The sequence below is a fragment of the Orcinus orca genome, chromosome 2, assembly GCF_937001465.1.
Source record: "Orcinus orca chromosome 2, mOrcOrc1.1, whole genome shotgun sequence".
Taxonomy (NCBI): domain Eukaryota; kingdom Metazoa; phylum Chordata; class Mammalia; order Artiodactyla; family Delphinidae; genus Orcinus; species Orcinus orca.
In genome coordinates, this window is record NC_064560.1 from 114583145 (window position 1) to 114607051 (window position 23907).

Here is a 23907-nt window from a genome sequence, read left to right on the forward strand (position 1 = left end):
AGACTCGACGTTCTAGCCGTAGGCGCCCAGGCGTCCTCCACAATCCCACAATCCTCTGGTCGCATATTTCCGGTTTTTCTAGCTCAGCCGGAAGTGGTGTCTCTATCAGTGGCGCAGCAGTGTACAGTGGCCTTAGTGGAAGAGGTTTTTTCTGTTCGTTGACGTTGTTCTGTTCTGTTCAGTTTGGAATCAGTCAAGTTTGGGGAGTCACTGCCGCTGCCGTCAACATGTCGGTCCCAAGCTCACTCATGAAACAGCCGCCCATTCAGTCTACGGCTGGGGCCGTCCCGGTTCGCAATGAGAAAGGTACTGTGCTGAGCGGCTTTCCAGTCGGATCTTACCTCTTTCCCCAGCATATTCCAAACCTACCCCGGGCCCACCACCTCAACCCCAGCGACCCTTACGATCTTGCCCCCTATTTCTTCAACTTTCCCTATCAAACTCGCATCCAGTCGCGTTGCTTAGGGGAAACAAAAGCTACTTCCGTCTCATCCTGTTACTAGAGCCTATGTGCTCTCTCCTACAGCAAGCACCCTGTTGCCTTGGCCTCCACCAATAAGTTAGACTAATAAATATAGTGAATGCCTGCTGTTTGCAAGGGGTTGTGTGGGATACAGTCCCTCTTTTGTTATCCATAGTCTGTTTTTGGTGCTTCTATAACTCTCATCGTTGTTAATTACATGTCCATTTCCCTCTACTGCATCATAAGCTCATAACCTCCTTGAGGCAGGAACTCTGTCTTATTAAACTTTTTATCCCTTCAACCAACGCAGTGCCTGTATTTGTTAAATTGAATACAAAATGGTGTAAGACAATGGTGTAAGGAACTCATAGTCTACTAGATGTGAGACATGCAAAAAGAGGCACATTCTAAGCAGCTGTATGGTCTTTTGCACCTATAATACCTGTCACATAGGTGATACAAACGAAGTGCTTAGGGAGGGCAGAGAAGGAATAATCTCTTCAGATTGGGGTATTTAACTTGATCTTTAAAGGATGGGTGCAGATGGATGAAGGAAAACTGTACCTGTTTGGGAAGTCAGACTGAAAGTTAGAGTTTTTTCAGTAAAGTATTTGAAAACTAATGTCAATTCTTTTTTTAAAAAAATATACGGTACCTATTCTTGTGCAACCTGCCTTTTTTTTTTTTGACTCAACATGTTTTTTGAGAAGTATTCTTTGAATACATGAAGATCTTATTCATTCATTTTAACTATTTATGAGTTCCATTATATAATTAAACCACAGTTTGCTCCCTGCTGAGGGACAGTGTTGTTTTGTTACTTTTTCTCCTGTTACAAACAGTGCTTAAACATGTCTCTTTAGTGCACTTGTGTAAGAATTTCTCTAGGGTAGGGTGAACCTACATTGACACATCATTATCACCCAAAGTCGGTAGTTTACATTAAGGTTCACTCTGGTGTTGTACATTCTGTAGATTTGGACAAATTTGTAGGGACATTTATCCATCATTATGGTATCACACAGTATTTTTACAATGCATTTAAGGTTACTTCGTATCTTTTCATGGCTTGATAGCTCTTTTTTTTTTAATTGCTGAGTAATATTCCATCATCTGGATGTGCCACGATCTATTTACCCATTCACCTAGTAAAGGACATCTTGGTTGCTTACAAGTTTTTGCAGTTATGAACAAAGCTGCAGTAAATATCCGTGTGCAGGTTTTTGTGTGGACATAAGTTTTCAACTCCTTTGGGTAAATACCAAGGAGTATGATTGCTGAATCATACGGTAAGAGTATGCTTAGTTTTGTAGGAAACCATCAAACTATCTTCCAAAGTGGTTGTGCCATTTTGCGTTCCCACCAGCAGTAAATTAGAGTTCCTGTTGCTCCACATTCTCACCAGCATTTGGTATTGTCAGAACTCTGGGTCTTAGCCAGCCTAATATGTGTGTAGTGGTATCTCATTGTTTTTTTAATTTGCATTTCCCTGACATATAATGTGGAACATCTTTTCACATGCTTATTTGCCATCTTTATATCTTCTTTGCTGAGGTGTCTGTTAAAGTCTTTTACCTCACCTTGTTCTTCACAATTGTCTTGGCTCTTTTTGACCTCCTGTTCTTCCATATGATTTTAAAATCGCCTGAGAACAGCTTTTAATGAAATTGCATTAAAATTATAGATCACACATTTATCGATCAACTCAGGCACAGTTGCCAACTTCTCATCCTTGAACATGATATATTTCTCCGTTTATTTTGATCTTTTATATCTTTAAATACAATTATATATTTTTCCTCCTAAAGGCCTACATCATTTGTTGATTTATTCCTTAGTATCTTACAGATTAGTTGCTATTGTAAATAGTATTTTTTAACTGTATTATCTAATTATACGTAGCCAATGTACAGGCACATTTATTTTTATCTAACGTTTATCCAGCATTCTTCTTGAATTTTTTTTAGCTTATCTGTTGGTTATCTTGTATTTTCTACATAAGTAATCATATAGTCTGTAAATTGTGGCAGTTTCTTCCTTTTCAGTTCTTACCTTTTATCTCCTTTTCTTATTGCTCTAATTAAAACCATAATATAACGTTGATTAGAAGATATGATAGGGACAACCTAGTGATGCCCACTGTTTTTTAAAGGAATGCCTCTAATGTTTTATCATTAAATATAATGTTTGCTGTATCTATTGTTAGATTATGTCACTTTAAATGTATAAACTTTATTTTTTTTATTTTGTTGTGATTTCTCATTGTTTGGTTTCTTTTTCCGGTACGCGGGCCTCTCACTGTTGTGGCCTCTTCCGTTGCGGAGCACAGGCTCCGGACGCGCAGGCTCAGTGGCCATGGCTCATGGGCCCAGCCGCTCCGCGGCATGTGGGATCATCCCAGACCGGGGCACGAACCCGTGTCCCCTGCATCGGCAGGTGGACTCTCAACCACTGCGCCACCAGGGAAGCCCTCTCATTCTTTTTTTAATATTTATTTTTTTAATTTTTTAATTTTATTTATTTTTTTGGCTGCGTCGGGTCTTAGTTGCGAAATGTGGGCTCTCTCATTGAGGCACGCGAGCTCAGTAGTTGTGGTGTGTGGGCTTAGTTGCCCTGTGGCATGTGGGATCTCAGTTCCCCAATCAGGGATTGAACCCGCGTCCCCTGCATTGGAAGGTGGATTCTTTACCACTGGACCACCAGGGAAGTCCCATAAATATATAAACTTTAAATAGCACATTACTTTTTTCCCTGTTAATTTTCTAAGGTTAAGCCATGCTTGTAGTCCTGGGCTAAATCCTGTTATGTCACTATCGCTTAGAGGGTTTTTTTGGTTAGTTTTTATATTGCCTGAATACATTTGCTATTATGTTATTTAGTATTTTTGTATATGTTCATAAGTGAAATCCACCTAAAATTTTCCCTTGAATTGTACAGTTTGGTTATCAGGGTTATATTCTTCTTATAAAATATGTTGGTTAGTTTTCACTGATTTTCTGTTCACTGGAATTGTTGGTATTTGTAAAAGACAGATAATCTACTCTTGCAGGTTTGATAGCACATAAGCTAAAAGAAAAGAAGGTAGAAATAAAGATCAGAAGATTGCGTTATATGGTAATTTATAAAAGCTGCCACGGAAAAGTCTCAAACTAAAAGAATGAACAGTATTTTAATTTTATATTCCCACTTAAGTCATCCTTACTGTGTGCTGGGCACTATTACAAATAATTCACTTAAGCACATAGTTGAGGTGGAATAGCATGAATTTGTGTTGGAGGTAGTCTCCCTATTTGGGGGGACTTTTTCTATTGTTTCACTGCCCGCCTTCCTCCACTTCATTGTACCCAAGCTAAGCCTCATTATCATTAGTGTTGGTGTTCACAAGAATGCCTTCGCATGACTTGGCCTTTGTAGGAAAACAGCATTAGATGAATAGATGGTTGGGTAATGGCTCTCTTCTTCTCCTGCTTGGACTCTGGTTTGCCAGGAATACAGGGCTCTACCTGGAAAGGCCAAGGGTTGAAGGACATTGGGAAAGAGGCTACTGAAACATAAGTTATTTTCCTCACCCAGGTGAGATTTCGATGGAAAAAGTGAAGGTAAAACGTTATGTGTCGGGAAAGAGGCCAGACTATGCCCCTATGGAGTCCTCAGATGAGGAGGATGAAGAGTTTCAGTTCATTAAGAAAGCCAAAGAACAAGAAGCAGAGCCTGAGGAACAGGAGGAGGATTCATCTAGCGACCCTCGGCTACGGCGTTTGCAGAACCGTATTAGTGAAGATGTGGAGGAGAGGTAATGACTAGGGTTATGTTTCCCTGGACCTGAACCCCTACAGGTTAATTAATAGGAACAACAGCAGTAATAGCTAATACTTGAATAGTACTTACTATGTGCCAGGCACTGTTCCAGGTATATTACATTTACTAATTCTTGTAATCCACATAATAACCTTATGAGGTAGGTACTGTTATCCCCATTTTTACAAGTGAGCAAACAGGCACAGTGGGGTTAGGAAAATAACTCATTAAGGTGTTGGAAAACACAGACCGTTGGTTGGTTTGTTGAGGAGTCTTTTTAGCACAAAGATGTTTTATAAAATTTGAGAAATTTGATTTTATCTATGCATTTATTCTAAAGGCCAGTGAGGAGAAATGACACTGATGAAGTAGGAAAAAAGGACTGATGTCAAAAAGGGAGCCTCCCAATGAGGGGTTTTGTGTATTGTGTATTGACTGAGACATTACCTTACAGAGGAGGCCAGAGGCCCCAAATTTTCACGGTTCACATTGTCTAAAGGAGTTTTTTCACAGAGCCCTGGGCCCAAACAATTCTGTTTATTTTATTAAGTAGTTAGATCCAAATGATTTAATAAATATTTATGTCCTAGCAACTTAGCCACTTGAAAAATATAATATGTATAAAAGAAAAAACATTTTTATTTCATTTTTACATAACCACAGTTACTTACTACTGGGGTTTGCGTGTCTCTTGGGCACTGACAACTTCTCAAACCTTAGAGTCACATTGGCACTGTCACTCATTTCCTGTTGCATATTGACTTCATGCAGTACTTGCTTTTTATCACAGCAGCCCAAAAATCCCAGTTTTACTAAGATATATCATTGAAAGGAAACATAGTGTGATCTACTGTTGAAATTGTGAACTACCTTGAGCTTTAAAATATATCCCAGTGCACCCATCTACGTTTGTTGCAGTGCTCCAGGGTGCCTCAGCATACATGTAATGTTTTGGGTCCAACTTGACTATTTGTTCTAACACTTTGAGTTAGTTTCTTTAATCTGCCCCTCAGTTTCCTCATCTCAAGACTTCAGTACTAATAAAAGCAAACATAATGTCCAGGTGCTCTGTGACTAAGGAAATGTGGTTGATGCCTCTTCGTTTTTGTGAGGTTGGTGTTACACTTGGACACTGTCTTTCAGATTGGCTCGACATCGGAAAATAGTGGAACCTGAAGTGGTTGGAGAAAGTGACTCCGAAGTGGAAGGAGATGCTTGGCGCATGGAACGAGAAGATAGCAGTGAAGAAGAAGAGGAAGAGATTGATGATGAGGTATAATTTCGGAAACTGGGAAGTTCTTTCTGGATACAAGAAAAAGTTAGGGCTTGTGCTCCTTTGATGAGGCCTTAAAGGCGCAAGATATCTGCTTTTGGCAGAAGTCTGATCCAGTGTTCCCTGCTTATTGGGGATAGGATTGAAATAGAATGGTACTAAACATAAAATAGATAGCTAGTGGGAAGCAGCCGCGTAGCACAGGGAGATCAGCTCGGTGCTTTGTGACCACCTAGAGGGGTGGGATAGGGATGGTGGGAGGGAGGGAGATGCAAGAGGGAAGAGATATGGGGACATTATGTATAACTAATTCACTTTGTTATAAAGCAGAAACTAACACATCATTGTAAATCAATTATACTGTAATAAAGATGTTAAAAAAAAAAGAAATAGAATGGTACTAAGTTGCATTTACTCATATCGGAATTTGTTGAGCTTGATGAGGTTAAAATAAAAAGACATCTCAGAGCACAGGCCAATTAGCTGACTGGCTTGGACATGTAACTTGACAGGAAATAGAACGGCGCCGTGGCATGATGCGTCAACGAGCGCAGGAGAGAAAAAATGAAGAGCTGGAAGTCATGGAGGTGGAAGATGAGGGACGTTCTGGGGAGGAGTCAGAATCAGAGTCTGAGTATGAGGAGTACACAGACAGTGAAGATGAGATGGAGCCTCGCCTTAAGCCAGTTTTCATTCGGAAGTAAGTATCTCACAAACCAGGCCTGAATCCTGGAAATAATTACTGCTTTCCAGGTCTGAAGATGGAAGCCTCTTTTCCCTCTCCTGCTCTTCTGAAATGTAAGCACCAAGGAAAAGTCTGCCCAGTGCCCCAACTCGGCAGGGTATTTGCTGAGGAATATCTTGTTAGCAGGGAGACTGAGTTTGTTTTCACATCTTCTTTTCCACTTAAAGAAAACATACCTGCCAAGGTGTTATATTCTTTTAAACACAAAATCAAGCTTGAAGAGCAAATTCCTATTCCTTTCCTAATGGCTAGAAATCCTAGAGTCCAGCAGATTTCTTGCTATTCAGGCAATTCTCAAAGATGAATGGAATTTTGATGCTCTGAAAACCAAGAATGACTCCCATTTTGGGCTCTTTGCAAATAATAGAGCCAGAGATTGTTGGGCTTTGTCTGGTTTGGATGGGACTTAATTTAGGGGAACAGAGACCTCCACTCTAAGGGCTTTGGGTAATTAACAGGACCTCTGTGCTGCAGGAAGGACCGGGTAACGGTTCAGGAACGTGAGGCTGAAGCATTGAAACAGAAGGAGCTGGAACAGGAGGCCAAACGCATGGCTGAAGAGAGGCGCAAGTACACACTCAAGGTACTGGAGGTAGCTGTGAGGATTGAATGCAAGGAGTTGTGTGCTTAGGTCTGTCTGAGGAGAATAAGGAAGTCCAGCAGTTGAACTGTTCTCCCTATCCAGATTGTAGAAGAAGAGACCAAGAAAGAGCTGGAGGAGAACAAGCGGTCCCTGGCTGCACTGGATGCACTCAATACTGACGATGAAAATGATGAGGAGGAATATGAGGCGTGGAAAGTTCGGGAGCTAAAGAGAATCAAGAGGGACAGAGAAGATCGAGAAGCGTGAGTAATAGGATGGACCTAGAGTTAAATACCACTGGTGGGACAGGTTCCTAGTAGGGTAGCTCTGAGGCTCCACACCTACTATGAGTTCCATTCTAGCTTCCTTTAGGGTTCCTGCAACTGGGTGGGTTCCCCATACATTGGAATGTGGCTTTTACAATAAAATCAGGAAAAAGAAACGCATTTTGTCCATGTTTCTCCACAATAGAGTGCCAGCTGATACTCCCTTTAGTAGTTTCCTAGTAGACACACACAAGTTACTCACTGTAATCAGTTAGTTATCTGTTGTTGCATAACAACCCAACCCAAAAGTAAGTGACTTGAAACAATTATTTCTCATAATTTTGGAGGTTGGCTATGCAGTTCCTCTGCTAATTTCACCTGGGTTCTCTTACGCAGTTGCGTCCAGCTGGAAGATTGACTGGGCTTCACTCGTGTCTGGTAGTTGGCTCTGTCAGTTACGATGCCTCACTTCTTGAGTAGGCTAGACTAGTTTCCTTACATAATGGTCTCAGGGCAGCATTCTAAGAGGACAAAGGTGGAAGCTGGCAAGGTCTTTTGAAGCTCACATAACATTTCTGCAAAGGGACATGCATACTGTGAGGGGAAGAATTTGTGGCATTTAAATAATCTACCACAATCACTGTGTTAGAGCAGAATCATCTCTGAGCTGCATCACCCATTCCTAAAAATTGATAGGAATGAGAGAGGGTAATCCCAGATTATAATCCTCAATAGAAGACTCTGTCCTCAGCCTGCAGTTTCTAAGGTTTTTATCCTGGGCGTCAAGGAGTCCATGTACCCTTTAACGTTTTATGAAAAATTATGTGTTTATTTGCATTTTTTGAAGAAAAGGGATCTATGACTCTCCACCCCAAAAAAAGGGTTAAAGTCACGCAGTTTAATTAATGAGGGTGATCCTTCGTTTGTGACATATAAGCACATTACTAAAGAAATACCAGTAAACTCTTATACAGAGTTATTTGTTTTTTAACATATAAATTTATTTATTTATTTATTTTTGGCTGTGTTGGGTTTTCGTTGCTGCACATGGGCTTTCTCTAGTTGGTGGCAAGCGGGGGCTACTCTTTGTTGCGGTGCATGGGCTTCTCATTGCAATGGCTTTTTTTGTTGCAGAGCACGGGCTCTAGGCACCCAGGCTTCAGTAGTTGTGGCACACAGGCTCTAGAGCGCAGGCTCAGTAGTTGTGTCACACGAGCTTAGCTGCTCCGCGGCATATGGTATCTTCCCGGACCAGGGCTCGAGCCCGTGTCCCCTGCATTGGCAGGCAGATTCTTAACCACTGCGCCACCAGGGAAGCCCCCAGAGTCATTTTAAATTCTTGATTTTTTTTTAACTAAGAAGGCTTTTTAGGGAAGGGAAATTAGTAATGTTATAAAATCAAGCAGTGGTAGTATGTCTAAACCTCAGAAAGGCTAGAATCAACTTTCAAAAGTTTGCAAAACCTGGTCTTGCAAGCATAATGAAGACTATGTCACCCTCTTATTTATTGAGCTCCCGATCTTGATTCCTAACAGGTAATAACTAGAATTGATGAAGATGAATGATGGTTGAAAGGAGCTGGGACTGTGTCATATTCAGATAACTGGGTCTTTCTGAAGCTAAAATGATACTAATAAATAGTTTTGTTCTCTGGACAGGCTTGAAAAGGAGAAAGCAGAAATTGAACGCATGCGAAACCTGACTGAGGAAGAGAGGCGAGCTGAGCTTCGGGCAAATGGCAAAGTCATTACCAACAAAGCTGTTAAGGGCAAATATAAGTTCTTACAGAAGTATTATCACCGGGGTGCCTTCTTCATGGTAAGAAGTGAAAAGAGAATGGGAAAATGGGGCAGTAGGAATAACTCCCCATTTCCCTGGTCCTGGGATGTTACTTCCACTTGCCAGTGGTCAGCTTTCTCATTTGCTTTTTGCCTCTGAAGAATACAGCACCAAATAGAGGAAAGCATTGGCAACAGGATTTTAGATGTAGCAGCAACTGTTCTCTTTTGGCCCCAGGTCTCAGAAGGAGGAAATGATGTAATAGAAGAATTGAGGAACTGAAATAGTGATCTATATAGATACTAGACTGTTTGGGTTCCCCAAATCACTTAGATATCATTATCCATAGCTGAGTGAGAAATTTTGGTTATGAGAAAACCAGGCTCTGCAAAGAGCTTTATATTAACTCATGTTTGGGTGGCGTAAGTTTAATTTACTTCATTCTGAGCTGACAGAATGTGACTAAGTCTAACCAAAAAAATTGTTAATTATCTAACCATTATGTGTAATGCCATCATCTTTTTTCTTCATATAAAAACCAAAGTCAAAATATCAGTCTGTTAACCCTGTATAAAGTGAAAAGGACTTCTTCCAAATTATTTGGGTTAGCACTAGTGATAATTCCTTAATAGAGAGATAGCAGGAAAGGGAATGGGAGAATTGGTTACATTTATTACTCTAATAGCATGTGGTTTGTCAAACTATTTCCTGATGTTAAAGAAGTTTTTATCAAAAACTAGACTAGCTTTTTCAAATGCTGTATAGCAAACCTTAAATATCCCTACTGCAGCTAATTCCTGCCTTTCACTGTAGAAAAATTTTTAAACTTCACTGGAGGATTCCTTACTCCTCTCCCTCCATAATCAGTTTCAGTCTATCTGCTCAGCAGGAAATGTTTGCTTATTATGTAGTTTTCCAGCCCATGTGGTTTTCAAGATATGAGTCAGTGGAGATTATGAATTACTTCTTATACTGCTTCAAAGTCATAAAATATCATTGCTTAAGCATTTCAGCAGCTTTAATAATCAAGCTCCTTAAGGAAGCAGTGCATTGCTGACTGTGACACATAAGGAGAGGTTTATGTGAGTCTTTTGGTGCACATACTCAAATATCAACTCTTCTCATCTGGACAAGGAGAGTGAAGTTGAAATGGCTTCTGAGATTAAATGAGGGACTCTCAGACTCTAACAAGGAGAAAAGTTGGTTTCATGAAAACTGTTTAATTGTCCTACCTTTAAATTGGCCTTTCTATAGCTGAAGGGAAAAAGATTACTCCAAAAGTATGTTTGGTTAAAGGACTCAGCTCTTCCATGAAACTTGCCTTAAATAAAATGGTACTATTTTAATTCTTTCAGCACATATGTTTATGATCTGTATCATAACATTATAGTCTTACTTATATGTTGATTTGAAACTATTCTCTATAGTGATTTTATACAGTTCATTAAGTAAACCTTTTGAGCATTTACTATATGAAGGGTACTACTGTTAAGCACAGCTACAGGTTATATAATCCTTGCCCTCAGAAGGCTTACAATCTAATAATAGAGCTAAGGCAAATATCTACTGTAACATAAGGAACAGTGAAAGTACTAAGGAACTTCTGAAGAGAGAGGTGTTATATGTGGTAGAAGATTGAAAAGGGTAACATCAAGGAGGTGACATTTAAGATATATAGACTTCCTGGAACTTCCCTGGTGGTCCAGTGGCTAAGGCTCCACGCTCCCAATGCAGGGGGCTCAGGTTTGACCCCTGGTCAGGGAACTAGATCCCGCATGCTGCAACTAAAAGAAAAAAAAGATCCTGCATGCCGCAACTAAGGATCCCACGCGCTGCAAGGAAGATCCCACGTGCTGCAACTAAGACCCAGTGCGGCCAAATAAATAAATAAATCTTTTTTTAAAAAAATTAAGACGTATAGACTTCCTGACATTCAGGGGGGTAGGAAGACATTCCATGTAAAGGAACAAGAAATGGAGGCAAAAAGTATCATCTGTAAAGGCAAAGGAGTAGATTAAGGCTACACAGCATTTGGCCTTGACTAGTACACAGAGAAACTGTGCTTATTTAATAAAGTAGAGAACCATTGAAGGTTTTTGAGCAGGACAGAGGTATAATGAGAGTTGTGTTCTAGAAACATTAATCCCATGAAATGTGTAAGATTGATTGCAGGGAAAAACTATAATAACCCAGGTAATGAGAATCTAGGTAATTGAGAGAATGTTGGTCCTATTAACAGAAGTTAAGTCAGGAAGAGGCTGATTTGGAAAGGTTAGGGATACAGTTTTCACTTTAGATGTGAGTTTGAAATCCCAGAATACCCAAGCTAAGATGTGTATTGGGCAGTAGAAGAATCAGGATTGGAGATTTGAGAGGCCTGTATGAAGTTGAAATCATGTGAGTGAATGAACATGTTGAGTGCAGAGAAGAATACAGCCAACCTTCAGGAAATGTCTATACTTAGGAAGGAAAAAGACAACACAAGGAAAAAAAGATTATCATCTCCTCAACTAGATGTAAGCTCTTGGTTCAATAGGTTCAATACCGTCTGCTTTCTTTTTATCCCTTGTTGTAAAATTTAATAAATTTGTAGTTTGAGGGACTTCCCTGGTGGTCCAGTGGTTACGACTCTGCGCTTCCACTGCAGGGGGCACGGGTTCGATCCCTGGTCAGGGAACTAAGATCCCACATGCAGCACAGCATGGCCAAAAAAAATTAATTAAAATAATAAAGTTAAATGTTTTTAAAAAATGATCGCTAAAAAAAAATGTAGTTTGAATATATGAGAAATAAAACCACAAGATTGATAAGACTCTTTTCTACAGGATGAGGATGAAGAAGTATACAAGAGAGATTTCAGTGCACCTACCCTGGAGGATCATTTCAACAAAACCATTCTTCCCAAAGTCATGCAGGTATGGGTTACCTTAATGACATGAGAGAGAAAAGTAACGTATTGAGGGCTGTGACATGATATGTCTGGTGGTATAACTCATCATCTGTCCTAACAGGTCAAGAACTTTGGACGCTCTGGTCGTACCAAGTACACCCACCTCGTGGATCAAGACACCACCTCCTTTGACTCAGCATGGGGCCAAGAGAGTGCCCAGAACACAAAGTTCTTTAAACAAAAGGCAGCTGGGGTACGAGATGTATTTGAGCGGCCATCTGCCAAGAAGCGGAAAACTACTTAACTTATTCTTCCAACTATGGGACACAAGTGGAAATCTCAGCATCTGGTCCTTGATTGTTTTTACTACTATTTACATGGCCCCTGTATCCAGCCTGCTGAGCCTACTGCCATACTTGTGACACTGGGCAAACCTAGTCTTTGAGGTGCTTTGTGAGGTTTGGACTCATGCTGAGAAACCTGCAGAAAAGCATTGTCCAGGTAGGATTAGAGGCTCCCCACTTAGGACTATTTCTGAGAAATCTTCAACTTCATTACTGCTCTGGCTTCCCATATTCACTTGGGACTGTTCCAGGTTTCTTTTTCCAGCCCTTAGGTTGGGTTAGAAAAATGGATGGGCATGTAAGCGGACAATGCATTACTTCTACCGTACAGGAAATCTAAGCTCATTGAAACCTGTTTTGCATTTTTGGGGTAAATTTTTCTAGATGAACATTACTTTTTGATCCATTTATGTGTGTGTGTGTGTGTCAAGAAATAAAAGAATCATACACCAAGAGGTTTTTTAGCATACCAGAAATAAAATGTGCAGGCTGACAAGTATCTACCTATTAACTAAAATAAAAGACAGCAAGGAATTGTCAGGCAAATTATGTTTCACATTTTAATCATCTCCTTTGATCTCAGAAACCAGCACAGATGCTAGACAGGCTGAATTGTAAGTGGCACCTGGATTTATTCCGTGAGCAAATGTGTACGTGGTTGTCCTTGCTGTCTAAACTGTAGCTGTATATAGAACAAAACAGGACACATGAAATGAGGAATCCATGTAGCATACTGGTATCTTCTTGCCCAGCTCATATATCGAGGGCATAGTGCTCTGAGTTGCAATGTAGCGACAACATGTTAGACGTCACTGGCAGAGTTTAATTTTTTCCATTTAATATTTACCACATGACCACCGTGCATGTGGCAGAGCATTAGGAGTCCCAGGGGTTATAAGGAATGACATTTAACCAGTGGGAAGACTATCTCTAAATTGCATTAAAAAATGAGAAGGGGGGGGACTTCCCTGGTGGCACAGTGGTTAAGAATCCGCCTGCAGGGCCTCCCTGGTGGCACAGTGGTTGAGAGTCCGCCTGCTGATGCAGGGGACACGGGTTCGTGCCCCGGTCTGGGAAGATCCCACATGCCGCAGAGCGGCTGGGCCCGTGAGCCATGGCCGCTGAGCCTGCGCGTCCGGAGCCTGTGCTCCACAACGGGAGAGGCCACAACAGTGAGAGGCCTGCATACCGCAAAAAAAAAAAAAAAAAGAATCCGCCTGCAGGGCCTCCCTGGTGGCACAGTGGTTGAGAGTCCGCCTGCTGATGCAGGGGACACGGGTTCGTGCCCCGGTCTGGGAAGATCCCACATGCCGCAGAGCAGCTGGGCCCGTGAGCCATGGCCGCTGAGCCTGCGCGTCCGGAGCCTGTGCTCCACAACGGGAGAGGCCACAACAGTGAGAGGCCTGCATACCGCAAAAAAAAAAAAAGAATCCGCCTGCCAATGCAGGGGACACGGATTCGGGTCCTGGTCCAGGATGATCCCACATGCTGCGGAGCAACTAAGCCCGTGTGCCACAACTACTGAGCCTGCGCTCTAGAGCCCGAGAGCCACAGCTACTGAGCCCACATGCTGCAACTACTGAAGCCCATGCACGTAGAGCCCGTGCTCCACAAGAGAAGCCCCTGCAATGAGAACCCCGTGCATTGCAACCAAGAGTAACCCCCGCTCACCACAACTAGGGAAAGCCCGCGCGCAGCAACGAAGACCCAACTCAGCCAAAAATAAATATCTCGTTTTAGAAAATGAGACAGACAAGGTCTTTTTACAATCTTTAAATGCCCCACTAGAAGAATCACTCATAAATCCTTAAATGTCCTAGAATAAAAATACGAGTGCAAATAATTACTGTGAGGTAATAAACACAGAGATGAATATGTCACTTTTATGTGCCAGAAGGAGATACAATCTGAGAATTATCCTAGAGCCAAAATGAGAGTGAGAGCTACATTCACCTGCTCATGAATTCTTACAACAACCTATCAGATCTATGTATCATTTTATAGTTGAGGAAACAAGCTCAGCAAGGGTGAGTTGGTGATCAAAAATTTGATCAACTTTTAAAGTAAAATTGCTTTCTCTCCAGGTTAGAAAATGGAATCCAAGGTGTAAGTGTTGTGGTTCAGAAAATATTAAATCAAAATCTTTCATAAATTCTATATAAGACATAACCTTTGATAACTTCTATTGTAGTTACCATGTTCCCACCTCAGTACCTAAATTCTAACTCACAGTGGCTTATGAACTGGATTGGTGACTTAAAACTACATACAGTGGCTCCTAGGCAGGTACTGGCCTTTCAGCTGTTCATAAGCTACCCTAGAGACACATGCCATGGAATACAGTACACTTTGCTGAGACTCTAAGTGTACCTTGAATGCTGTTGAGAACTAGTCATATGAATGAGCCTGATCTGCCACATAGCATCTGCATCTGAACATGAGGCACTCTTCTACACTGATCCTTCACATAGGTTCATTAAGGGTTATACTCCAACATGTAAATTTCCCACAATAAAATACAATATGATATACATTGCACTTGATCCAAAATGATAAAACTGCAACTTGGAAAAAAAAAAAACATCTTTATTGAAATAAGTTAATCCAGTGGGTAGGTCTGAGAAAACACAAATCAGTTGGTTAGGGCAATAAGAGCCTCTACCACGTTGCCCATGTGTTCCCTCAAGCTCCGTTCTGCTGCTGCCCGCGAGATCTCCATCTCTGTCATCTGCAGGAAAAGGATCAATGATTTTACCTAAGTCTCCTCCCGGGCATTAATGTGCCAGCAAAACATGAGGACTCTACTTGTTTCAGGAAACAACCCAAATTAGACAAAGAAACCGCCCCCACCCGTACACTAGTTAGACATTACTACTCACTATCAGCTCCAGATCTTCCTTCTTGATAGTGACTTTTGCCAGTTCCTTCTCCCTGCAAATATTCATGTACTTAGTCCTCATTCTTTACCTCCATCATAAACTCCCAGAAAGGATTTTTTCCAGCTGTGCCTTACGAATAAATGACTCTTGATAAACACTGTTGACTGAAAATACAAAACGACTCCCACCCTCTCACCTAACGTCCCATCCCATCCCCTGGAATATTTACAGCAGGCAGCAGGTGTTGCCAGGAGGCCTTTCCTTCCACCAACAAGAGTAAAGTTGTAAATCTTAGATCTGCAGAAATGGGTGATACAGTTGAAGAACAGTACAAGGTACAAAGGCCTAACGATGGCTTTTTTTGTCTGGGGGAATGAGAGGGGCCCGTAGGTAAAACGACTTACCGCTCCTGTTTGGCTTTCTGCTCCCGGGACCGTCTATCCCCAATCACGGACATGGCCTACGGGAAAGAAAGATCTAGTTACTGCTCTGCTTACCCACAATTCCTAATAATCTAAAATACCAGTAACAAGCGGGTGAGGTGTGTATTCACGATGACGAGCGTACCAGGAACCGGGACCTACGTTTAATTCAACTCTGTGCACCTGAGACCCATTTTAAACCCAATCTCCATCAAGTTCCTTTTCGCAAGCGGCGGGCTCCAACGACGGTTCAGTTTCCTTCTTGCCTCCTCCCACCATGGAGATGGAGACCCATCCTGGAGCTGGGCTTCCAGTTTCAGCCTCCCAAGCCCCTTCTGCTCTCATCCCTCCCAGACAGGCTCCCGGCCAACCTCACCGTCTCCAGATTGGAACTCTGGATCTCCTTCTCTTCAGCATAGTCGGTGACTCGCTCCAGGTCCGCCGCCCCACTGTCATGTTTCCGTGGCTTCTCTGGAGGCCGCTCCGGGCCGCTGGTCTCAGTCTCCAACTCTAGCTCCACGTCCCCCTCTGTCGCCATGTCGATCCCACCAGGCCGCGCCAGAGGCCCGGCCCCGCCTCAGGTAGACTTCCGGTAACTACCTCGCAACTTCCGCCGGGAGAGGAGGAGGCGGGACCGGCCGTGGGCCACACCTTCTTTGGTGCTCTGGTTCTAGAACTTCAGCGAGGAAACCAGTACGCCTTTCAGACTTCCTTTCGGGCTTCTAGTGTTGCTTTCTGCCAGGCCGTGTCCCAGACCTAACCCGTCACCACTCCAGGCCTTCCTATCCTTCCCTTCTCTTCACCTAGGTCCAGCCCACACACCCCAAGGAATTCTGTTCAAGATGGATGACGTCTAATCCTAAACCAATTAAGAATGCTAATCTACAAGCCAGATATGCAAACTACTCCCTAATCTGGGGAGAACAGACTGAGTGGCCCAAGGACCCTGGGGAGAAAGTAGTTTCACAGGGACATTTGCATTTACCACATCCTGAAGGTCGGTGTTCTTTTCCTGATGTCCCTCCCCATTCTGTCTGAAACTGGGTGACCAGCCCCGGCACAACAGGAGTCCAGTGGGCTGAGGACAAAAGAAAGCTACTACTTTCTCATCTTCCTTCCATCTGGTGGACCTGGGCCTAATCCCTGGGATAAGGATGGTGGGTGCAAAGGCGGTCACAAGCTCCAGCACCTCCCTCCGCCTGGCACAGCAACGCAGTGGAGTCAGCAGTGTCACAGTGAGTCTTCCCTTCTATCAGGTGAGAGGGTACTGGAGCAAGCGCTATCTGAAAAAATGGAAGGGAATGGTGGCTGAAGCTGGGGAGGAAAACCCATGGGAGCTGATAAAGATGATAGGCCTTCCTTTCACTTGTGAGGCCCTTCTGCTTCTTTGCCTCTAAGACTACTGATCATTAAACCTCTCCTCCCATGTACCCAGTACCGGATATTTAGATCCTGGGAAAGATTAGAGGCCAGATGTGACTTAGGCTTTTAGAAAGTTCTGCTCAAGCCTGCAGTTAAGCTCTTATGATGAAAGCTCTACTTGATGTCAGTGGAAGGCAATCCTAAATAGCTTGGAACCAGACAGTCTGAGAATTCCTGAGTGAAAGAGAAGAGAAGGGAGGGGGAAATTTTGGAATTCAGCCTCTTGGGTTAACCTCACATGTACATTAATGTAAGCCTTTCCTCAGCAAATCTGCACCTTGCTGCCCTGCATCTGCTCTCCCCTCAGGTGCTCTGCTGTGGGCCTGCTCCCTGTACCTGCTGCTGCCATTCTAGGTGACCCCCTCTCACGGAGTCTCCTTGTAGCCGCCTGTTCTACATCCTCCTCCATGTGGGGACCTCAGCAGTCTGCTGCCTCCTGCTGTCAAGGATGGTAGTGCAAAGAGTCTGGGCAAGGCACATGGGGTAAGTGGGAGGAGGTTGGGGTGCAGCAGGACAGGATAAAAGGAGAAACCCTGAGATAAACAAGAGATTCAGGTTGGGGGAAGGGGACAAATGAGTGGACATACCCATAAGAAGAAGGTACTTCTCTATGCATGATGACTTGCCCAGCCATTTCTCACATGTACCTTCCCTCCAGATCCAGATGCCCTCAGGGCTGTGTGCCCATCTGTTTGGCCACTCTCACTGCCCAGTGCTCAGCGGCTCTGGGGCTGTATACCGAGTATGTACAGGAACTGCCACCTTTCGCCTGCTGCAGGCTGTGCTGTTGGTCGACCTCCACTCCCCCACCAGCCTGAGAGCACAGCTGCATAAGAGGTGTGTGTGTATTCTTTGGGTGGGGAGGGGATAAGGAGGGAAGTAGAAATAAGCTGAGTAAAGGAAATTCCAAGATGAAGTAATAGCACTGTAAAAAGACAGAAAACAGGTTTAAGTCCCTGCTTCCACTATACTTGCTGTGTGACAACAAGCCACACACTTATCCTCTTTGACATTCTAGTTTCTGAAATGGAGATAACAGTGGGGTTACTATATGCAAATCTTTTGTCAACTCTAAAACATTGTCCGGATGTTTTTATTTAGGTATCTGAAAGTCAGAATTTGGAATGGGCTGTGATGGGCCCATCTCCAGCCCCTCTCACATGGGACTGGTTCCTCCCTTCCTATACTTAGTTGTCTCTTCTCTCCCTTCCTATAGTTCTGGCTTTCTCCTTTGCCTTCCTCCACTGGCACTGTTCACTCTCCTTTGCCTTTTCTTCTGAGTCTGGTTTTCTCTTTCCCTCTTAACCAGCTTCTGGCTCTTCAAGCTGCTGTTCCTGCTAGGTCTCTGTGCTGTTGCCTTCTGCATGCCTGATGAGCATCTCTTCCCAGGTACCTTCCATCTCATCCTGATCAGCGGAAGTAAGCTAAAATATTTTCTAAGAAAAAAAGAGGGTAGGAAGAGGACCAGGAGTAATGATATGATCAGCTACATTTCCCCACTGGTGCCTCACTTGCAGCCTGGCATTACATTGGCATCTGTAGAGGCTTCACATTCATCCTGCTGCAGTTGGTGCTTTTTACAGCCTTTGCCCGTTCCTGGAACAAGAACTGGTAAGGAGGACATAACCCTAAAGGCTTCCTGGGAAGTCTGACATTACTAGACCCAGTTGGGTGGGGCAAAGGACATGACAGGTTGATGGTCCCAGAGCTTACCACTCAGCAGTATCGAAAAACTCAGGAATGTGAAATGACTGTGGGCCAGGTGGGATGGGTAAGTCTCACCAGTCTTTTGGAAGAGGGGAAATAGTTGATAATGGGTAAAAAGAAGAGTTGGAGCACCAAGCCATTGCCCACCTCCCACCCCTAGGCAAACAGGTGCAGCCCAAGACTGCCGCTGGTTCCTAGCTGTGCTGCTGACCACCCTAGGATTCTACAGCATGGCAGGTTTAGCAGCTGTGCTCCTGTTCCACTACTACACACACCCAGATGGCTGCCTGCTCAACAAGATGCTGCTTAGTCTGCATGTTTATTGCTGTGGTCTCCTCTCCTTCCTCTCCATCACTCCCTGCATCCGCCTCAGTGGATACATGCCTTGCAACATTCCAGATTTGGGGGACCTTTGGTATAGCAATTTCATTAGCCTCCCTACCTCAGTCAATTCTCTGCTTCCCCCAAAGGGTGGGGGGACAGAAGTACAAGTGAGGGTAGAAGTAAAGGAAATTACTACCCTGTAGGCTAAAGCAAGGATTCACATTCTCCCCAGAGCAGCTCCACTCTGGCCTTCTACAAGCCTCTGTCAACAGCTGCTATATCATGTAGCTGACATTCTCTGCGCTATCCAGCCATCCTCCAGAGAGTGGTAAGGACAGGACATGGATTTCCCCATGCTAAAACCTTTTTTGCTCCTGCCAAATACCTATTTGTTCTTACCACCTTTCTCTTCTGTTGCCCCTTCTAAGTAATCCTTCAAGGACGGAATCACTCTGTGCCTGCCTGGCCTGAGTAAAATGGAACCCCAAACACCAGATACTTCTCTGGCAGTGTTGAGTGCTGGCATCATGTATGCTTGTGTGCTTTCTGCTTGGTGCATAAAGGTGTCAAGGGAAAGGCGTGAGAGAAGGGAGGATGCTCAGGACAGGGAACGATGGTCAGGAGACTGTCTGGGACCACGGTTTATTTAAACTTTAGAGCAAGATAAGAGGAAAGCTCCCCATGAACAAAAACAACTTCTAAGAATAGCACTTGTCAGATGATCTGTATGAGATGAAGGGGGTAGGGGAAATGACTTGAGAATTTTTAAATATATAAAGACTTCAAGGCCCTCACATGAAAAGATTTCTAAATCTTTGGCGGAAAAGGGCTCCAGGAGCACAGTACCCTCCTGAGAGTTACTAATATGGACCAACCAGCTAGCAGTAAATGCCCTCAGGCAATCCTGCTATCTGACTGGACCAGCTTGAGAACCATCTCTTCCTTCTCAGCAATGAGGCTTCCTACCTTGCTGAGGTATTTGGGCCCTTGTGGACTGTCAAGGTTTACAGCTGTGAGGTCCAGGTGAGGATGGAGAGCACAATATCCCCAATACCCCTCCCCCCTCACACATAGTCACAGACACACACACATCCTATCAACCTCTACCCAGAATGCTCAGATTCTAGCTGCTATTACCTTTTATTGAGTACCCACAATGTGCTAAGCACTGTGCTAGATACTTTACATACATAATCTCATTTAATTTAATCCTCACAACAACCCTGTGAGGTAGGTATTTGCTCCATTTTACAAATGGAGAAATTGAGGCACAGAAGGTTAAACATCTTACCAAAGTTCCCATAGCCAGTTATATACTGAAGCTAGAATTTGAACCCAGGTGTGCCTCCACTTTTTACACCACACCAATCTTTTCAAAGAAGAGGAGTTTCCTATACTGTTACCCAGACATTCTTTCTAAAGTCATTCCAAAACATGCTGCCTTTTGTTTTACAAAAGCCCTCACTCTGTTTCTGCTGCCCTGAAACAGTGCAGCCAGAGGAAGGTGAGTGTCAAGTGAGGATCCGTAAGTGTAGATTTCTGCAGAGTGCCAAAGAGCCCTCAAGTGCCTTCACAAAAGATGGGGAAGGAGGGAAGAGGTGTTTCAGCAGCACTGCTGCCAGCAGTCCTTTCCTCTCTCCAGGGCAAACAGGTGGGGCTGCCAGGCCAGCTAACCAAGAGACTGCTCCAGCTCCTCCAGTGCAAGCCCAGCAGCTTTCCTATAGCTATTCTGCCTTCCACTTCGTCTTCTTCCTTGCATCACTCTATGTCATGGTTACCCTCACCAACTGGTTCAGGTAGGATGGAGGCGGGCCTGGGACACTCTTCTGAAAACCTAGTTGTTTTAGGGAAAGAGCAATTCAAGGCCAGTCCCGAGTTCTGAGGACACACACATGGGTCTACCATATACCATACTCTTCGGTGGGGTGGTAGGACAGATCTAAAAGTCATGGCCCTCCAGATTCTCTAACCAGACACTTTAGTTCCACAGCTATGAGGGAGCAGAACTGGAAAAGACTTTCACCACGGGCAGCTGGACTACCTTCTGGGTCAAGGTTGCCTCATGCTAGGCCCGTGTACTCCTCTATCTGGGGCTGCTACTGGCACCATTCTGTTGGTCCCCAACCCAGGACCCCCAGCCTCCTCTTATCTTCAGGTGACACTGTCATGGCATCAGTATTGCCAGATAACAAATATCCAGTCTAGGTACTTTTAACAAACTGGGGTTCCCTTCAAATTGTACCCCTAGTCTTGACTCACAGGAGCTGTCCAGCCCAACAAATACCTCAAGGACATAATGGGTAGTTACCTCCCTTTAGGCTAAAATCAGTAGTATGTCTGACTTGAAAAAAGTGGCCATACACACCCTAATGCCCTGGGCAGAGTATCTGACACGCTGGAGCTACCGTTACGTCTTCACCCCAGCTCAAGAGCCTGACTCCCAAGTCAGCAGCTCAGGAACCAGCAGACAGTGCGGCACCAGCTCCTTCCTGGCTCTCATGGTGGAGATGGGGGCAGGGAAAGACCAACAGGGACTGAAGACTTACTTGGCTCTGCCCTTGGAGATAAAAAGGAAAATAAGGAATTCAGCCCTGGGTACAGGGATTTAAGAAGCCCAGAACCCTAGAACAAACCAGGACACAGGAAGAAAGGAGCACAGAGACTACCCTAGGTTTTAATCCTGATGTTGAGGTCAAAGGAAATGGGACGACAAAAACCACCCTCACATAAGGAATGACAGAACAGAAGAGAATGTGAACACTTGAGAGCAGCTAACCATGGGAAGTCAGTGAGCAGCAGGATCTGGGCCAACTTCCAAGCAGGCAAAACTGAGGAAGAATGAGGAAGAGGGGCATAAATTTAGGTCTTGCAGCCTTCCTTCTTAGGACCTCAACTCCATCCGTAGGATGATGTTCAGGGTCTGAGTGGGGGACAAAAAAAATCACAGAAAAGAAGTCCCTAAGGCTCTTAGAGGATTTCTCTACCACATACCCAGAATACCTGTTTGTTGCAGTACAAAAAAGAATTTTTTCCTGTGATGTTTCACTTAGTCTACATATCCACATCCTTTTAGAGTCTGAAGTTCTCTCCCCTCTTGGTGGGAAAGGGCAGCCATTCCTCCATCCCCATCCCCCCAAATCCCCAGTCAAACCAGGCGCTCAAGGAATTACAAAGCTACTTTTAATACTTTGGGGTGAGCCCCACAGGAATAAAAAACACTGGGAAGGGGTAACCCCCTCACCCCCAGGAGTGGCCCAGGGGGAGAGAGGCTACCTGAGGGGAAGGAAGCACAAAAGGGACTCGCTGCAGACTCAGGGCAAAGGGAATGCCATCGGTGCTGGGACCTGTGAGCACTACAGGAGAAAACGCGAGCGTGGTAGGACTGGCTCCAGGCACACAGGCGAAGGGCAAGAGGGTTGGACACGAAGCCACAAAGCTACTTGGGTTCCTCCTTCTTCTCGTTTGCCTTTTTCTGCTTCTGCTGCATGATCTCCGAGTCCCTGGGGGTAGAGATGATGGGGCACTGGGAGGTACCAGAGGGCAAAAGGGACAAGATGCAGGGGGATGAAGGGCACAAAGGATAAGATGGAAGTGGATGGGACAAAATTCAGCATGTGGCTGCTGTATTCCCACCCTAGGAGAACAAGAGGAAGAGAGCTGAGGCTCAAAAGGCAATCAGTCTCTATCTGGCTATTGCCCGAGGGGTCAGAAGTCTGGCCACACAGGCCCAAGGCTATTCTGTGCTGAGTACCACACCCAGCAACACCAGTGAGAAGGCTGGGAGAAGGGAGGACAAATGAACAGCAAGGAGGGCCAAAAGTACTGGGCTGTCATAACCACCACTGCGTTTGAAATGTGAAGCTCCCTGCCCTTGCCCTTAAGGTCAGACCCGGGGGCACTCAGAAATCAGACCGAGGGCAGCACCCGCCCCAGTCCCTTCCTATAAGGCTGTGACCTAACAATTTAAAGGGTGAGAGGAACAAAACTCTAGAGGAAACAATGCACTCTGCCCCTCACGACTAGTCCAGATGTAAACTCTGAGCTAACTCTTTCCAGGTACAACCCTTGGCCTAAACCCAGGTCTCACCCCACCCCTCCCCGCCCCTCCCTGGGGCTACCTCTGCTTGCGGGCAGCAGCAGAAAGCCCGTCATCTCGGCGCTTTCCCTTAACCGAGTCGCTCTGCTTTTTCATATTCTTCTGGCGGGCGAGCTCGCGCTGGTTACCGCCTAGAGAAAGAAGATAAAAGGTGAGACGAGAGGGCCTTTCTGGCCACACACCGGCGACCCTCTCCCCTCACCGGACACTCGCACGGTCCAACACTTCATTCCCGGGGCGCCGACACCGGCCTTTTTCGGGGCCTAGGCTGCAGATTGGACGGAGGGAGTAGCTGCCACAGGGCAGGTCAAAGTGGGGAGTGGACGGAGGACGGTCCTGAGGAGCCTGCTAGAAGCGTGCTTCGAATTTCGGGGCAGCATGGGGGCCCAGACAGGGGGTGGCGGTATGTGTAGACGGTCTGGGTCTCTGTGGGGGATGGGCAGGGATCTGGAATGGGGGGATCTGGGTCTATCACAGGGGCGCAGGGCTTCTCCCCACACCGCAGAGCGTCGGGGAGGGCCTTTGCCTGACGAGGTGGGGAGGTTCTCAAGAAGTGTCTCGGTGGGCAAAGGGTCGACTTCCGGGCTCCAAGTGTGAGGGTCGCTGAACAGCGCTCCCAGAGAAAGGTCTCGTTGGGGAAGCCAAAACGAGGTCAATGCCGAGGTTCGGCAGTCATGTTTAGGATGGAAAAGGAGAAAAGGGCAAGAGGAGGGGGTCTCAGTGCTCACGGGTCATGGCGACGGCAGCAGCTCCGGCCTGCCTCCGTTGCGTCCCCTCGTTCAGTACGACGTTGCAGGCCCCGCCCCTTTCTCGAAGCGTAACGAAGTTGTCTTTTCCTCCCCGCCCCTTCGCGCCCGGGAGCCGATTCCCATTGGACAGGAAGAAACACGTGGAGGCCGCGAGCCACGCTGGAGCT

At 44.9% G+C, this 23907-nt stretch overlaps 4 protein-coding genes across 6 annotated transcripts; 2 read left to right on the forward strand and 2 right to left on the reverse strand.

Annotated features, from left to right (window-relative positions):
• The first annotated feature begins 53 nt into the window (after nt 1-53).
• MFAP1 (microfibril associated protein 1) lies at nt 54-12594 on the forward strand. The gene is made up of 9 exons (XM_004273918.3): nt 54-306; nt 4037-4256; nt 5405-5534; nt 6047-6234; nt 6754-6862; nt 6965-7125; nt 8787-8946; nt 11733-11822; nt 11919-12594. The coding sequence occupies exons 1-9, from the start codon at nt 228-230 to the stop codon at nt 12099-12101; spliced, it is 1320 nt and encodes a 439-aa protein (XP_004273966.1). The 5' UTR covers nt 54-227; the 3' UTR covers nt 12102-12594.
• A 2116-nt stretch (nt 12595-14710) lies between these two features.
• Nucleotides 14711-16152, reverse strand: HYPK (huntingtin interacting protein K). Of its 2 annotated transcripts, XM_004273919.4 has the most exons (4): nt 15819-16152; nt 15425-15480; nt 15021-15072; nt 14711-14869 (listed from the first exon to the last, which is right to left on the reverse strand). In XM_004273919.4, the coding sequence occupies exons 1-4, from the start codon at nt 15978-15980 to the stop codon at nt 14774-14776; spliced, it is 366 nt and encodes a 121-aa protein (XP_004273967.1). In that variant the 5' UTR covers nt 15981-16152; the 3' UTR covers nt 14711-14773. The 2 variants fall into 2 exon arrangements, with proteins under 2 accessions (XP_004273967.1, XP_033291491.1); XM_033435600.2 differs by lacking the exons at nt 14711-14869; nt 15425-15480 and having other exon boundaries at nt 15013-15072; nt 15819-16015.
• Nucleotides 16153-16590: 438 nt separating this feature from the next.
• Nucleotides 16591-22374, forward strand: SERINC4 (serine incorporator 4). The gene is given in 15 exon segments (XM_033435602.2): nt 16591-16698; nt 17172-17351; nt 17523-17701; nt 18174-18253; nt 18382-18475; nt 18732-18943; nt 19128-19223; nt 19324-19345; nt 19347-19448; nt 19846-19918; nt 20170-20172; nt 20354-20399; nt 20538-20691; nt 20886-21069; nt 21071-22374. Coding segments are annotated over 15 exon segments (1557 nt in total). The 5' UTR covers nt 16591-16596; the 3' UTR covers nt 21101-22374.
• SERF2 (small EDRK-rich factor 2) lies at nt 22054-23865 on the reverse strand. 2 transcript variants are annotated; one of them, XM_012534571.3, is made up of 3 exons: nt 23720-23865; nt 23014-23122; nt 22054-22418 (listed from the first exon to the last, which is right to left on the reverse strand). In XM_012534571.3, the coding sequence occupies exons 1-3, from the start codon at nt 23724-23726 to the stop codon at nt 22133-22135; spliced, it is 402 nt and encodes a 133-aa protein (XP_012390025.1). In that variant the 5' UTR covers nt 23727-23865; the 3' UTR covers nt 22054-22132. The 2 variants fall into 2 exon arrangements, with proteins under 2 accessions (XP_012390025.1, XP_004273968.1); XM_004273920.4 differs by having other exon boundaries at nt 22054-22395; nt 23720-23864.
• Between the last annotated feature and the right edge of the window lie 42 nt (nt 23866-23907).

Excerpts from the sequence above, each read along its gene's own strand:
- MFAP1 (XM_004273918.3), top strand. The coding sequence starts at position 228 with ATGTCGGTCCCAAGCTCACTCATGAAACAGCCGCCCATTCAGTCTACG. Across the intron at positions 7,126-8,786 it reads GACAGAGAAGATCGAGAAGC|GCTTGAAAAGGAGAAAGCAG; the intron begins GTGAGTAATAGG and ends TTCTCTGGACAG. Across the intron at positions 8,947-11,732 it reads ACCGGGGTGCCTTCTTCATG|GATGAGGATGAAGAAGTATA; the intron begins GTAAGAAGTGAA and ends TCTTTTCTACAG.
- HYPK (XM_004273919.4), bottom strand. The coding sequence starts at position 15,980 with ATGGCGACAGAGGGGGACGTGGAGCTAGAGTTGGAGACTGAGACCAGC. Across the intron at positions 15,073-15,424 it reads CAGAAAGCCAAACAGGAGCG|GGAGAAGGAACTGGCAAAAG; the intron begins GTAAGTCGTTTT and ends GAATATTTGCAG. Across the intron at positions 14,870-15,020 it reads AGGAAGATCTGGAGCTGATA|ATGACAGAGATGGAGATCTC; the intron begins GTGAGTAGTAAT and ends CTTTTCCTGCAG.
- SERF2 (XM_012534571.3), bottom strand. Across the intron at positions 22,419-23,013 it reads GCTGCTGCCCGCAAGCAGAG|TGCCCCATCATCTCTACCCC; the intron begins GTAGCCCCAGGG and ends GGTACCTCCCAG.